This window comes from Haliaeetus leucocephalus, unplaced genomic scaffold (genome assembly GCF_000737465.1).
Source record: "Haliaeetus leucocephalus isolate CR32 unplaced genomic scaffold, Haliaeetus_leucocephalus-4.0 Scaffold173, whole genome shotgun sequence".
NCBI lineage: Eukaryota > Metazoa > Chordata > Aves > Accipitriformes > Accipitridae > Haliaeetus > Haliaeetus leucocephalus.
Window position 1 is genome coordinate 15,438,341 of NW_010972609.1, and position 15,614 is coordinate 15,453,954.

At 50.0% G+C, this 15,614-nt stretch overlaps 1 protein-coding gene across 1 annotated transcript in view; it reads right to left on the minus strand.

Moving 5' to 3' along the window:
* Nucleotides 1-6,474: 6,474 nt before the first annotated feature.
* CD81 (CD81 molecule) overlaps nucleotides 6,475-15,614 on the minus strand; it is a 35,285-nt gene continuing 26,145 nt past the window's right edge. Inside the window, exons 4-8 of the mRNA XM_010563893.1 lie at nucleotides 15,023-15,097; nucleotides 12,122-12,229; nucleotides 11,088-11,189; nucleotides 10,667-10,756; nucleotides 6,475-9,950 (exon numbers count right to left, since the gene is read on the minus strand). Of these exons, the coding sequence (XP_010562195.1) occupies nucleotides 9,888-9,950; nucleotides 10,667-10,756; nucleotides 11,088-11,189; nucleotides 12,122-12,229; nucleotides 15,023-15,097 (438 nt within the window). The 3' untranslated portion in view covers nucleotides 6,475-9,887. The remainder of the gene's footprint in view (nucleotides 9,951-10,666; nucleotides 10,757-11,087; nucleotides 11,190-12,121; nucleotides 12,230-15,022; nucleotides 15,098-15,614) is intronic.

The window sequence follows — 15,614 nt, forward strand, 5'->3', positions numbered from 1 at the left end:
CCCCCGCGCGGGGCGCGCTGGGACGCTGAGTCCCTACCGGCCGCCGCGGGGCAGCAACGCGCGGCGACGAGACTACAGCTCCCAGCAGGCCAAGCGGCGCGGAAGGGGCGGGAAGCGGGAGGCCTCGGCCCCTCCCCTCCCCGCCTCTCTCCTTTGCGTCCTGGGAGTTGTAGTCGCCCGCCTTTCCCCCGGCGGGGGACATTTTGCGAGCCGGGGCGTGGGGAAAATATCACGGGCCTGCCGCAAAACGGGGCCGAGCGCTCCCCTCTGCCGCCGCGGCGACGGAGGGACCACAGCTCCCAGGGTGCGCCGCGCCGGCAGCGCGCCCGCCATTTTGCCGCCTGTGAGGAGAGGGGTTGGTGCTGGCGCTGCCGCCTGCGCAGGGCGGAGCGTGGGGTTACCCGGGCGCCCCGGTGAGCCTGTGGCGCTCGGCGCTGCGGCACGACAGCCACCCCTCGGGCTGCCCGCGCCCTGAGGGGGCCGGCGAGGCAGGGGCGGCACCGCCGCCTCCCTAAACAGTCTGGAACAAAAACATGTCAAGCAGAGCTTTTTTCTCCTCAGAAAAGCGGGGTTTGGCCACAATGAAAACTTCAGAGGAAGTGTCTGGGGGTTTGTTCTGTTCTTTTTTTTTTTTTTTTAATTGTTACGTATTTATTTTCTAACAAGAAAACCCTTAGTCACTTGGGGTGTAAAACAGCTATCCATCAAAAAAAAGTTTCCATTTTCTGTCCCAGAAGAATGTTTCTTTGTGCGTGCATCAAGGAGTGGAATTCTGTCTGAAATATTGGTGTTGGCTAAAGATGCCTGATTCCCCCCCCCTTTCAGCAAAAAGTTTAAATTTTCAGTGGAAATATGCTTCCCAAGTGGCTTCAATATTTAGCTTGTTTACTACTAAGGAAAAAAGAAAAGGCAAGGTTTGCTCTGCCAGCATGTGGCCCAGCAGTTTGCAGGGCTCGCCTCCACCCTTCCCCTGACTCAGTCTCACTGCCTTGCCTGGCCTTGGGGCTTCATCATTAAATTAGATTAATGCCTGCAAAGGCCCTGAGCCTCTAAAGGTTGCACGTTTACCTCTTCAGATCACGCTGCTCTGAGGGATTTGCTATAGGCCTTGAGTTTAAGGAAAGCTCGTCTATGCCATCATTTGGCAGCAAAAGAAGAAATTACCACGTAGCCCCACTTTGTCTGATTTTTAGTGGCACTTTACTTTCCCCTCCGATGGCATCCCAACCCTGCTGCATCACCGGTTGCATTGCTGATGGATGTGCTAGAGGTAAGGCTGTGGCCATGGCCGAGGAGAATTCACGGGATCCCTTCTAGTGGGGCCTCACTGTGAGTCACCCATAATATAAACTGCAGCCACTTCATTTGCATTGTGAGTTTTTAAATACATACTTTTGCCTGCTGGTAATTTATGAGACAAGGGCTGTGTTTGGAATACATTTGGCAGCGATGATGAGGTTAGCGCAAAATGTCTTCCGTCTGGCTGGAGTTGTGCAGTAGTTTTAAAACAACAGCTCTAGAGGTGTTTCCCCATTTGGTGATCATGGTTTTTTAGTGTATACACATATGGTAGTAAGGTCAAAGGCATTCAAATGGATTCCCAGCTGGAGGGAGGAAGAAAGGAAAACATGAGTCTTCTAGTAGGCAAGCAGGAATAGATAGGAGGAGGGTAGTAAACAGGCAAAGGGAGCCAAGACTAAACCACGGGTGAAGGCTACCAGTGCTGTGTAACACTGTCTAGGGTGCTGGGGACACCCCAGGAGTGAGCCTCTGAGGGCAGTAAGGAGCAGGCAAGAAAAGCATGTGGAGTAAGCGGTGGCATGTCCTGTTTTTGTAGGGCTGGAGACAAGCAGGGTACACTACAGCCTGGGGCAAACAATGGTGCTCTTTTGTTTTGAACCCTGGTTCAATGCTAGGTTAGGGGCTCAGGGGGGCAGAAGAGGGCAACACCACCTCCACTGTCTCCATCACCTGCGGATATGGGTGCCTTCAGGGACAAGTCCCATTCCTCCATTTCCAGAGGCTACAAGTTCTCTTTTTTTTGCCTGGATGCCGTGTAAGTTGATGACCAAGGTCACTTTCAGAAGCTGTACCCTTTTCCTCCTTGCTGTCTTTTTGCAGTATCGCACACTGCAAAGAACTGGGGGTGAGTGACTTTTTCTCTGGTGGCTGAGGACAAGACAGTTTGCAGTGGTGGATATGCTGGTGTGTTGGGATTTTTGCTATTGCTTGGTGACAGCTGAAATAAAAATAATGAGTCAGACTCTGAAGCTGAACAGATGGTAAAGCGTTTTCCCCTTGCCGGCATGAACTAAGGTGGCTTGAAGAGGGGTGGGGGGCTGGAAGGCGGATCTGAGCTGCAGCGTGGGACATCATCCAAGTGAGCGGGCTGCATCCAGTGCGCAGGCTCCGAGGGGCTGGCTCCTTCACCGCGATGCCCACGTGTGTCTGCAGGAAGCCACTGTGTCCCCGCGTGAGGGGGCGGTGAGTGCAAATGCATACCAGTCTCAGCCCTGTTCCTGGGCGCCTTGCGCTCCTTTCTTGCAAATAAATCTGTTGTTTGGCCCCCATCCGGTAACTGTTTCCACTGCTCACTGGCAGGTTCCTGCTGCTTCTGCGCCCAGAGCCTGGGCTAGGCGCCTGGCAGGGACCGCTGGCCCCTCTCCTCGCGGCTATAGGAAAGTGGCAGGCGATTCCCTAGCAGCCGTCCAGATCCTGCAAGCCAGACAGAGCGATCGGATGCATTTTCACCATCTCCTGCATCCGGAAGGAGTACGGAAGTTAGTCTGGTATGGCCACACGCAGCTGATGCTGGAGCTCCTGAGGGGAGGCAGGGAGGGAAAAGAGTATTTCCTGCAGGTAAAAGGCAAAAGCACAGTAGCGACCATCCCCTCCTTCTCTGCTGGGAGAAGGCAGTCACAGGCTGAAGGATGTAATTCAACTTGCCCTCTCCCATTTGCAGGAAGAAGAGCCTACAAATGGCCTTGAAATCCCCCATGGGGCAAGTTTCCAGGATACAGTGCAAAATTACTCCTCTCTCCAATTATTTGAAATTTTAAAAAGAAACAAAAACAGTTGGGGGTCTCTGTTCATTTCAGTTTAGCTACAGAATATTTGTACTAAAAACCCCCTTCTTCTAATTCCTGCTGCTTTTTTTTTTTCTTTCCTATTATTGGCCCCAGTGTACCTGATACTAACACCAGTAGCAAAGGGCTGAAAGAGGTCATTGGAACCAGCTGAGGGCCTTGAAGTTAACATGAAGAAAAAAAACCCCAAAACCACAAACCCCTAAAACTCCCCAAATCTCTTGTTAGAACATGACCTGTAGGAGCTTCATTAATCAACACAACTTTGTAGCCAACACAAGGCTTTGCATTTAACACCACTAACCCTTGCCGGAAGAGATCTTACCCGTTTCCTCGCAGCCAGCAGGGAGGGTATTCTGCGCGCGCTGTCTCGCCTGGCCTAACACCAACACCTCTTTGGTACTCAGCAAAGCTGTGTTCTGACATGAGGGAATGCCCTAGCAAAGTAGGGCCAAGAAACACTTTTTTTTTTTTTTAAAGGAAAAGGTGTGACTAAACTCTAATTAGAAACCTTACTTGCAACTACTGGCCCTTGAGCTGGGTCATCTAAACCCAGTGACAAATGCCAGGCGGTCCACACTGGCTGCAAAGTTTACGTACCCTCTAACGTATCTGCAAATGTGAAAACAACGTGGGTTTCAGTTATGCAGTGGTTTTAGTGGCTGGGGTGTGTTTTCTGTTTGCTCCAGGTCCCTGGGCTCTGAAGCGAAAGCATCAGGCCGCCTTCGTCAGACAAGCTGCCAGAGGCTGGCTGAAGAGCTTGCACCAGAGCAGCACTTCTCTGCCCTCCTGCTTAGGTTATGCCCTTTGCAAGGTAATCTGATGCTCCCCAGGCTGAAACTGAGAGGAGTGGTCAGACAAAAATACACAGATTAACGCCGTGCCTCTAGTTCAACTGCACAGCGTGGTTCGTATGGGATTTGGGGTTTCTAGCCAGTGTCTTTATCACTTAATCAAGAGCTGGTCAGGTAGTTGACTGTTTTCCTTTCCCCTTCAGCACCCACTGATGGCAGATGTTCCCTCACTGGGGGCTGTATTTCCAGGCTTGCTTCCTCTCTGGAGCAGCCACAGCTTCCTAGCCCTGCCACGGCCCTGCCAGTAAATGAAGTTATTAAAATATCTACCTTTTTTTTTTTTAAGAACAGTCTCCTCTATTGTCAGTAGCTTGCCCTGGAGCTGAAACTCCCGCCTCTCCCCTAACTGGAAGAGCTATGCTGCCATGCCCAGCAAAGAAAACTGCAGTTCAGAGCAGGAATGTGAGCACAGCCACTATCTAACACATCCTTCATCACCGAGTCTGGCAAGTAGAGCTGGCAGGCAGAGGGAGGGTGCAGCCAGGATCCAGCAGCGAGGGTGCTTTCCTCTACAGAAACCTCTGCCATAAACAGCTCTTGCATGGAAGAGCTGGCTGGGTTTTTTACCTCCTGTGGGAATATTGCAAATCTTGGTTAGAGCTCAGACAACCTCTTATTAGGGAATGGACATAAGCAATTTATACATGTTAGTCACAGCTGTCTTAGTAGGAAACAATTGGGCACATTGCTACTTACAACACAAACAGCCCAGAAGAGGCTTACGAAACAGAGCTTGCAAAAGCAAAAAAATACCTCCAAAACTCCTCGTTAGAAACAGTCTAGAGAATTGGTTTTTTTTTTAAAGACAGTTTGGGAGGGGGAAGGAAAAAAATTCCACTGGAAAAAACCCCAACTTGGTCTAGCTTAGAAAAATTCACACTTGTATTTTTATTTTGTGAAATTCTTGTTTCACAAAAGATTCCACAACCATATTCCTAGGAATCGGAAATCCACGGTAAGGTCTCCAGTGACTTTCCAAGTCCTTCAGACCTCTGGAGAAAAATGTTTAAGAGAAGCGTAAGCCAGGGTTGTCGGTACAAAATGAGAACAAGCAGGCTGCAAGTGTTCCACCCACCCTTTCCCTTCACAGCGGTTTATCTGTGTGGCCTCACATGCTTCTACACAGCAGGCCTGCTGTTTTCCAAGAATAACCCATGTCTTCACTTAACAGCACGTTAAAAGGGCCTGGTTTGCCCAGTCCTCTCCCAGCATCTCAGCTCAAGTATCATGTACAACTTATCTGTTTCAAGCACATCACTGTTAATACTCAGGCCTGAGGTGCAAACAGAGGGGACTGCATTTAGCCAGGGAAGGTTTAAGATCCCAGCTATACTTCTAGGCTGAGGTCCCAAGGCACACGCCCTGGATGCCAAATACACACTGTGCTTTGCCAGTTAGTTTCCACTATCGTTTCTCCCTGCTGAACACCAGCCTGAGTCTGACAGTGACTCACATCAGCTTAATCCTAGCTCCAGAGGCAGGAATAATTTTATCCCATCTGGAGAAACAACATAGCACCACAATCCAAATGTCTTAAGGCGTGAAGCAAAGAGCATCACATTCATGGGAAACCACCTAGAGGGTCAGCTAAGGACTGCATTCCCTGCAGCCTGAATTTTGCTTGAATACGAGAACAAGACAAGCCTGTTCCCTTGAAGACGTGGCAGAAATCTGTACACGATGGAAAGAAACAAGATCTGACAACACATCATTAAAAATCCACTAACAAGGAGTTTTGCTTTGTTTCTTTTTTTATTGTTTTTAAATATCACTTTTTTTTTTTTCTTTCCAGAAGTCATTATGTCTGACTGCATTAACATTCAGGTGAACAAGTGAAAGAACAACAGATGGGCATGATCTCGTAGCACAGGCACAGCCACCGGGAACAGGGCTTGCCTTTCTTTGTGGCAGCTGAACATTGCTGTCCCTCGCCCAGCGTTCCCTCCCTCTCCATACCGGCATGGGCAATGGCTGGCGGCCGCTGTGGGACATTCCTGCTTCAAATGCAGCGAGAAGTCCAAGACAGGGCAGTGAAAGGCAGGCAGTTGTGGGATCACAGCACTCGGCCTCCCCTCTCGCGCTCAGCCAGGCTTTCCCCTGATGGTGCGGAGGGGCAGGCGGTGGCAGCAACGGTGGCATTACCAGACCATCTGCAAAAATCAGACCAGCCCCCGGCCGGATGGCAGCAGAGGGCATTTTGGGCCATTTTTGGTCACTTTAGGAGAAGCCCCTTGAGTGTGCGCAATACTGCCATCGCAGCCCCCCTTGAATTTCAGCAGTCACCCTATTTTGCAATCCACATTAGCTCCCCCACAGCTGTGCCCCCCTTCCCTTGGGGGGGCAGGGCACGATTGCAGCAGCCACTGCTGCCAGCAAGCAACCTTTTTGCCTTCCCTCAGCACCATTCTGGATGCGTCCCCAGCCTGCCTGCAGGCTCCCCTCCCAGAGGCTGGAAAAACCCATGCTGTTGAAGCCTGGTTCACAAAGCATCCTGGTGTTAACTGGTTGTAAAACTGCAGCGGTTCATCACACTATGCACACTATGAGAAATGTTTATTAAATTGATTTTTGTTTCATTTCTTTAAAAAAAAGGCAGAAAGAAGTTAAACACACTGCTTTGTGGCATGCTCCACAGTATGAAAAAATCCCAAGCATTCAGTTAAGCTGTCAGCAGCTCTGTTTGACCTTTTGATGTGGTCTTTGAACTTAGACCTGGACAGTTGGCCCTCCTCTTCCCCCCCAGCCTCTCTCCTCCTCCTCCCTGCCTCAGCTCACAGCCATTTTCTCAGCTGTCACTAGCTCCAGGAGGATGCTTCCCTGGAGAGGGAGGGGTTCGTATTTACAGCACACAATTTCATCCTTTGTTTTTGGGAGCGTGGAGGGGAGCAGGACGGGGCCCCATGTTGCACACATGAATGCGCAGGTATGCAGGAGAGGGTCTGAGGTAGGGCAGGGGTCCTACCTAGTGTTTTTTCCCCCTTCACCTCAGCCAGCTTTGGGACCTACCAACTGGCAGAAGAGCCCTGTCACTTTTGGATCCTAGTGCTTGCAACAGGGCGAGTCCCCTCAGCCCTTCACGGCTCCCTCTCTAGTTTGTTTTAACTCAGGTCCAGCTTCACAGGAGGCTGGACTAGAAGAGACCCAAGTGGGTAGTTTTTGCTGTGCGGGTTTCTCAGCTACTTCATCGTTCTTAAACATGACAGTTCCTCTCTGTCCCTCTTCTCCTAGGGCTGATCCCTCCTGCTACAGCTGATGACCATTCCATCGAACATGGGGACTCTCAGCTAGTAAGTCTAAAGAAAGCATTACCCTCTCCCTGCAAAACTCCTTCTGCCCCCTCCCACAACCTTCCCAGCTGCTGGCTCTTCTCCTGCAGCACCTTTCCCCCAACAGCTGCAGGGACAGGAGGTGGCCCAGGGAGCTGCCTCAGGAGCTCCCCACAGTGACAAGTCACTTCTGAAATGAGTCAGAGAACAAACTGCAGCCTGTGCGGCACATGGTCTGAGCAAACGTCCTGCTCTTCTTCCTCCCACAGCTCTCAGACTCCTTCTCAAAGTGCCATTCTCCCAATTGCTCCTGCGTGGGACAGCCCAGACCCCTAAAGTTACAACGTCCAAGGACAAACCTGACCTGCACTGAGACCCAGTCCGTCTTCAAACAGAGCTCCAGCTACATACACAGCATCAACTGAATACTGAACAATATCAAAAATACGGTATAAGGAAAGAAAACAGAATTGAAGTGCTTAATGGCATACTTATACACATTTATCAACAGTCAACAAAAAAGGCAGCAAGTTACACATCCATTCTGTATGCTAACAATCCTGATGCACATATATGTAAACACACATGCTTGGTTGATGCATATACATATAGCCACATAACAGAGTAGATGACCTGAAGGAGCTACGCTGGGGAGCAGGGGAGGGGGTTACCTACTGCAAAACCTCGTCTCGTTCTCGATGTGCACAACGTGGACATTCAGGGCAGTGTTGCTTTAAGGCTATTTCTAAGGCTGAATCTTTTCTTGTCCAACCTCTCAATCTGAAGTTCTGTTGAAGCACTTCCTCCTCTTACCTAGCACAATTTGATAGATATATATATATATATTTACCTATATACTTTTTAAAGGCCCTATATACTAAAAGGCAGAAAAAGGAAGGGGAGGAGTGGAAGGGGGGAAAAGCCTCCAAATGGATCAGTTTGCCCCAGTGCAGGAACTTCCTATCCTGTAGTGGTAAAGGCCATGGCAGCCACATGCAATGGACAAGGTACTAGTTTAAAATGATCGCGGGTCTCCCTCCCTGTCTGATCTGAAGCTATTTGTTGCAACAAAGTGGGAGAGTGAAATACTTTAAGAAACAGAAATATTCCCGAAGTGGGGAATGTGATCACTAGTTTCAACTCCTCCCCTTACCTGCTTCAAGGTGGCAAAGAGCTGAGAGATACTATCATTTCCAGCTCAAGTGCCTGTACGGCTAAGGAAAAGGCTTTGCTTAAAAATATATATCTATAGAACTATACATATAGATCATCTTTTTAGAACACTCTGATTTTATTACATAGCTCCTGGGTCACTCTCCCCCTCTATCTACATGGTAACAGAGTGGCATACAACAGAAGCCACATACATCGAATTGGCAATCAAAGCTTACCAGGTCACAAGAAAGTGTTTCAACTGGTGCGATCTAAAATCCTGAATTCCCTTGCTTTGATAAGCTAATGTCTTGCTGTTGATGTAACTGGAAGTCGAAGGTCTTAAAAATAAACTTTTTTTTTTTTTTTTCCAAAATCAGGTTATGACAATTTCCTAGCAATGTTACAGTGTGCGACAATATGCTGCAAGTAAGGAAAATTTCATTGAACAAGAGAGTGATGCAAAGATGAAATTTTAAACATGTATGCATATGGCTGGGAACCCCCAAGTGTCACCCTGCAATACATAAATGCAGGATTCCTAAGATTAAGGATGTTTTTTTAAAAAAAATTTTTCTTCTTTTTTCCAATATCATTTGTATGCAAGCATTAGCGTTAAGAGTGGAAACTTAGCACAGAACTAGACTCTCTGAAAAACATATGTCTATAAAGAAACATTGAAGGAGGTTAAAAAAGTGACTTACTTTTCAGTTTGCTATATTTGAAAAACCATGACGAAAATTCACCCCCAGCTACTGACCCTTTAATGTAACAAATCAATGGAAATGAGCCAATTTATAAAGTTATAGCCCCAAGAAAAAAAACCACAAAAACAAAAAGCCAAAACCATCCCCACTCTACAGAGAGTAAAAAAATTTAAGCAAGACTTCTGTTAAGGATTGACCTAGCGATGCAAACAGATCGGAGAGGAACAACGTGCCTGTGTTTCCTGCGGGACACATCCAGGCGACGGGAGCTGTTTCCTCTCCTCTCTCCCAGGCTTCGGGCAGTCAGCCAGGCTTCCCTACAGACAGCTTGGAAATGCCAGGGAGTTGGGGTGATGGTAGGAAAAGGTGAGTACAAATGAAGAAAAATGCTAAATTCTGCTTCAGCATCCAATTATGTATATAAAAAAAGTCAGTGTTGAAAAAGAGTAAAAACCAAGGCAAAGTTTTCTGATAACAGGCTGCAGCCTTCTCCTCTGTACATCTTCCACCAACAGTATTTCTGAGTTACTGGGGGTGGGGAAGGGGGAGGAAGGACTTGATCTCCTGCTACAGCAGCTTTCCCCATCACACAAAACTGATGTGTAACTAACTCAGCCACAAGGATATGGGAAAGTTTTATTATTTAAAAAAAAAAAAAGTACTTCAAAATAAAAATGATAAGTACTGTATGGTAATATTGGAAGTAGTTATATACATAGTTTTGTCTTTTGTTGAAATGTCTCCTGGTCACTTGGTGGCACTCGGGGTCCCCTCTAGCGCCGTCCGCCCTGCTCCCCCCTTCCCCTCCCTGGCTCTCACGGCTCAGTAGACGGAGCTGTTCCTTATGCCACAGCACAGCACCATGCTCAGGATCATTTCGAAGATCTGCCGGGAGACACAGGGGCAACAGTGAGGCGCCAACCAGTACAATGCAGGAGCTCCCCCCCGCCCCCATCCCAAGGTCCCCCATTCCACATAAACTCATGCCAGAGATAAGGGCAGAGATGCTATGGCTTCGCTGCTGTTTTCATTAGGAGTCGGCCAATTCGAGATAAGATGATGTTCTCCCCTCTCTCGCTGGCAGCAGTGGTGGTACGTCGCAAGCCTCCCGACTGCCAGCTACGCAGCAAACGCTTCGAGATCCCTCCAGCATTACAGCCCAGCCTTTGCGCAGGTGCTGGGTTACCAGCCCACGCCACCCCCCGCTTGCTGAGGAGCAAACCTGCGGTGGCAAAGAAAGCAAATCCCTTCCCGCTGCAGACCCCAGCGAACAAACACAGCTGCCTGAGAAACAAGCGGGTTTGGAGGCAGGAAGGAGGCTCGACGGTGCTCTGCCCTTCTGGATGGTGTTGCAGGTGCTCCTGCTTTACCGCACTCGCCGGGTGCCTGCCCTAACATCCCGGCCCCCCGGGGGGATGACAAAGCCCTCGGTCTCGCCACATCCCAGAGCAGCTGGGGTGCAGAGGGCTGGTGCTGCACGCTGAGCCACAGGGGCATCTGGAGGAGAGGGATGGATCCAGCCCAGCTGGAACAGGACCGGGGCACCCTGAGGCGGCTTTTCCCCATCCCACAACAGCAGGGCACCGCACAGTCACGCTTACCATGATCACGGCAACCACGATGGCAGCAATACCAATCAGGTACAGCTTCCCGGAGAAGAGCTCGTCGATTTTTTTGTGGCAGTTCGAGGACTGAAGCAGAGAAGCATGCCGGTCAGAGAGCCTGCTTTCCCCTCACCCGCCCTGGCACCCAGAAAGGTAGGTCTGTTTCCCCCCGGTCCCGCTCATGGTCCTGGGTCCTGGCTCTAGGACTTCCCACCAGACTTCACCCCTCTGCACCTGCCAGCCCCCTCAAGCAGGAACAGCAAAGGAAGAACCGATGGGAACCTCTGACATTCCTCTACACCATACCCAAATAAATGAAATCTCTACCCTTTATCTAATTCCCAATAAATCCCCAAATTTCCCTGGCAGCTGATTTTCCCCACAGGAGCTGCGCTGAGTGAAGAGCAGATGTGCCTACCTCCATAAAGTTTTTCAGGATGGAGTCCTTCTTTGGGCAGAGGTCGTCTCTCCAGAGGGGAGTGATAGCTCCTATTGTATTATCAGGACCACAGCAGTCCAGCTACATGGAGAGAGGGGGGAAAAAAACCCCAACACACCGACAAAAAAACAGCATTAGCAGGCAATGAACACTCATGCAATGCTCTCCCCATCATTAAATGTCCTTGAAGCCACCCAAGACCAAGGAGGCATCTTGGAGGGGGATATACTCTCCAAATTTGATTTTTTTCTTTCCATGCAACACAGCTGCTTCCTACAATAGTCCCAGACAGGGCTGGCATTGGTATCCTAGAGGAGAGCGAACCCAACTCTCTCCAGCGATTTTGTTTCCTGCTGAGCAGAGGAAGTATCGGGATTAGTTCCTCAGAGCAACATTTTTCTTCCATTGAATTTTACTTAAATCAGGGGTGCTGAGGTAAATGAAAAGCAACTTAATTAGAGCTCGGACCAGACTTCCCAGCACAGCATGAAGGACAGAATATTGAAGAGGGCACAACTCTGTTTCTTGACATGTAAGAACAGCAAACTTGACAGGCTAAGACCTGCATGTAGCATCATCTGCTTTAGACCCTGCTTTTCCTATTTGTTTTCCTGACCCCCATTTTTAATTCTCCTTCCTCCCACATTCTCATTTCCTGTGGCTGCAAGAAGCTCCTATGGGGAGATTTCTACACAGGGCTTGGAAAGCAGGCAGCAAAATCCCACTGCTGAGAACACATTTGATCCAGTTCGCTCCTAAGCATCAAAAAAAATCCAGCGTTGCCTTCATTCCCTGCCTGAGGACTTGTAGTTCAAGTTATTGCCTCTGCCTCGGTGGGGAGGACCAGTCTGTGTGCAGCAACAGTCGCTCTTCACCACCTACCCAGTGACAAACCGCACGCAGAAGTTAACTGGGTGTAATTCACAGCACGCAGGATGCTATCCATCAGCGGCTGCCTTGGCCAACAGCATGTAGCCTAAGCAGCGCGTGCAGCAAGACCGCTGATGTCTTACCGTTTCATGAAAGGTCTTCACTACAGCTTTCCCGTTGTTCGTCTCCGATTCTGCCATGAGCGCCTGTTGAAACGCTTGATCGTAGAACTGCTTCACATCTTTGGCTATCTAGGAAAGACAGGGGAAAAACTCCCTTTCAGCCAGGCAAGGAGGAAACCCATCCAGCAGATGTGCCTGAAGGGGACAGGTTCCCTCTAATGACACTTGCAGGTAGATGAGCAGTTTTTAAATAGATTTAGACCCCGTTTATTTGCACAGGTGCGTGAACAAAGGTCTGTCTTTCATAGGGCTCAAGTCCTTCCAGCCGTAGCGCGTTAAGAGCAGCAAATAGTAAGAACCTTATCCACCAGCCAGCAGGTTCCAGCCAACGCAGTCCAAGTGCTCCACGAGCTCTCTCTAGCAGGCAAAGACAGCCAAGCCCCGGAGGGTGAACCACAAGATCCGAGATAGCCTTCAGCCCACATAGATTTGCTGTCGGGCTCAGGAATGCAGAAACAGCTTGCTCTGAACCATCCAACACACGGAGACAAAACAAGCAGGCAACACGTTTCCCACTGAGGCTGCAGAGACAGGACGTGCTGGGGAAGCCAGGAGGAGGTGGGGTGCGCAAGAGAGGCCGTCTGTAGGCATGGGTACCTCGGCTTACTGTCTGGCTTGGAGGGGATGGCAGGAATTTGGGAGAGATCGCACGCTAAAGCCTAGCGAGGCGGCTCATTTGGGTCAGGAAGCTTAGGTGCTTTTAGATGGATATCAAACTCTGGCTGGGTCCCTACCTGGAGCTGGGTACCCCCATCCTGTAAATGGTTATATGAGAAGTCTCATCCGTACTCTAGCCCTGCCACCTGGGCTGGCAAACTGCAGCCACCCATGGGGGTCTGCTCCACAATGCAAAAACCCCCTCATTTTCAGGGAAATTGGCCTTGTGGCTTCTCCTCTAACACCCTCCAGTAATTTGGGAGAGACAGATGAAAGGAGGACATGCAAGAGAAGCAAAAGAAAAAAATACGAGCAAGTACGAAAGGGGAAACGCTTTCCAGAACATCTGCTCTTGGCAGCACAGGCTGGATTAGCACACGAAAAAAGAAACTGCAGCAAGGAGTGTGATTTCAATCAATTATCCCAGCATTTCTCTGTCACTGCTGAAAAAAAAATTTGCTTTGGAGGGAGATCAAACCATTTGATTCTGGTACATGGAAAAAAAAAAATTAAAAAAAAATATGCTATTTCTTGTCTCCGCATCCTGTATCTAAAGCATCTCCAGGAAGGCAGGCTGGGGGAGAGACTGCCTTCAGCTTCGTGGAAGAGCATCCTGTGCCCACGTGATAGAAGATGACTGTCCCCCCAAGGGCTGCAAACCCAGGTGGAGCGGAATCCTGCTGGGAGCAGCTCTCAGGGGCTGGGATCATTCAGCGCTTCCCTCCCAGCCCGCACTGCTCCTGAAATGCCCCTGACCGAGGCAGGGAGAAGCAAGCCGCCTGCCTTGGGAGCGGGGACCTCCAAACGGCCCATTCATCATCAAGGCTGCAAAAGCGGCTGAGGCCAACGGACTGCCACCGTTCATTTTAAACTGCAAAATTATTTTTAGGGGCTGAGGTCATCGCTCTTGTATTGGCAAATCCTAAATTTCTCAAGCTTTATGCTCTGATGGCCAAGCACCTTCTCCCCAGTGTGGAAAGCAACAGCCATGGGATCCCTCCCTACTCCGGCTTCACTTTTTTCGCTGTCGGTTCAATCGCACATCTTGGACTCTTCAGGATTCACAAACTAACATCTGCAGGAGGCACAGCCCCTCTGCAAAGGTTAATTAGCTCACCGAAGTTGCTAGGAAACGGCACCCTGCCTGCATAATAATACGTTTAGCCACGGAAGAGTTTATTAAGGTGAAGTCATGCTTTCTCCAGTGAATGACTACAAGGGTGTTCCCATTCACGGCTGAGCTGGTCATCCGTGGCCTACATGCATGTGGAAACTGAGCGGGCCACCACCTACTGACACAGCTGGCTTAGGTCTCTTAGTAAAGCAAACACATTTCCTGCTCTGCCAGAGAGTCTAACCTTGGCTTTAAGCACAAGCAGTCCCCTTCTCTCCTCCAAACCCTGGACGGCTGAGTGATCAACACCCAGCCCACTGCTTGCTGCAGCGGGGCCATGGTTCCCATACGCCGGCAGTTTTGCTCTTCGAGACCAAAATCCGCACGTGTGCAAGCACATGTGACCATAGTGAAGGGAAGGTGAGCAGAAAGGGAAGGTGAAAAGCTGCAATTTTCAGTCCTACCCTTTAGCTAACCCCCTCCAGCCACAGGACCTCATCCAAGCAAGCAGCCCCTGGCAGGGTGCCTGGGACAGACACCCGACTTCTACCCCTCACGTGTGCACGGCATATTGATCAGCAGCAAGCTCAGTCCTGGCAGACAAGCAGCCCGGAGCGGGTTATATGGTACTGGCAAAGAGCAGGAAGCATCAAGCAATCCCGTTAACGCAGACGCTGGCTCTCCCCGTACGGTATTGCCTCCCTTTGGGGCCATGCAGCTGGGCTCGCTCTTTGCTCTTTGGCACCTAGGACATGCAGACGGCTTTCCTTCGTGACTTCATACATGAATCAGCTCACACTCTGACTGACAGTGTGGCAGCAAGGAGGAGACCCAAGCGAGACAGAGCTATTTTTGTTCCAGACGTTGCACTGTATACCGTAAGGGGCAGCTGCTACCATCAAGTGCTCACATTTAAAGTTCATCGGCCTGGCCGAGAGGAGTTAGGTGACCTGCCCGAGTCACACAGCTAATTCAAGCCCCTGTGACTCAGTCCCGGAGCAGCTCATGAGCAAAAGAGCTCACGCCGGGATCTGCTGCGGTTCTGCCCCAGCCTCCCAGCCCCACAAACGCAGGATTTGGAGTCATCTTACTTGGTCTTTGTTGACAAATCCCCAAATTCCAGCCGCAACTTCGCAGGCAAACAGGATCACCAGGCAAGTGAAGAACTGCAAAGACAAATCAAGAGAGGGTCGCTTAACATATCTGGCTACAGGCAAAAGCAGCAATTACGTGGGTAGAGTGTGGAGTGGCGCTTCTACTGGCGGAGATCAGAGCAAGGTGTCACCTGACTTCAGACCATTTTCTCTCTCATACACGCACTTAGCCCAAACGCGTTTTCCTATAATTCATCGGATGCCACCCCGCGTCCAGACTTCCCACTGGGATGGCTATGCAGGGATTAGCAGAGCCCTTCCCACGCAGGGACTGGCAGGAATGAGGATGCCCCGTGCACCACAAGACACGTTGCTCCTCTTCGTGCACCTGCAGGACCATCCAGACAAGCTTCTTGCTCTGCCACAGATGCTCTGAGGACGGGAACTGCCAGTGCAGGGTTAAAAGCACATTTCAGCTGCTGAGGAGCTGCGGGGCGTCAGGGTGTGATTTATGGCCAGCTCTCTTGGCATCCACAGCCCTGCAAGGCTACTGCAGTTTTTTGCATAAATACTAACACTGATGTTTTCC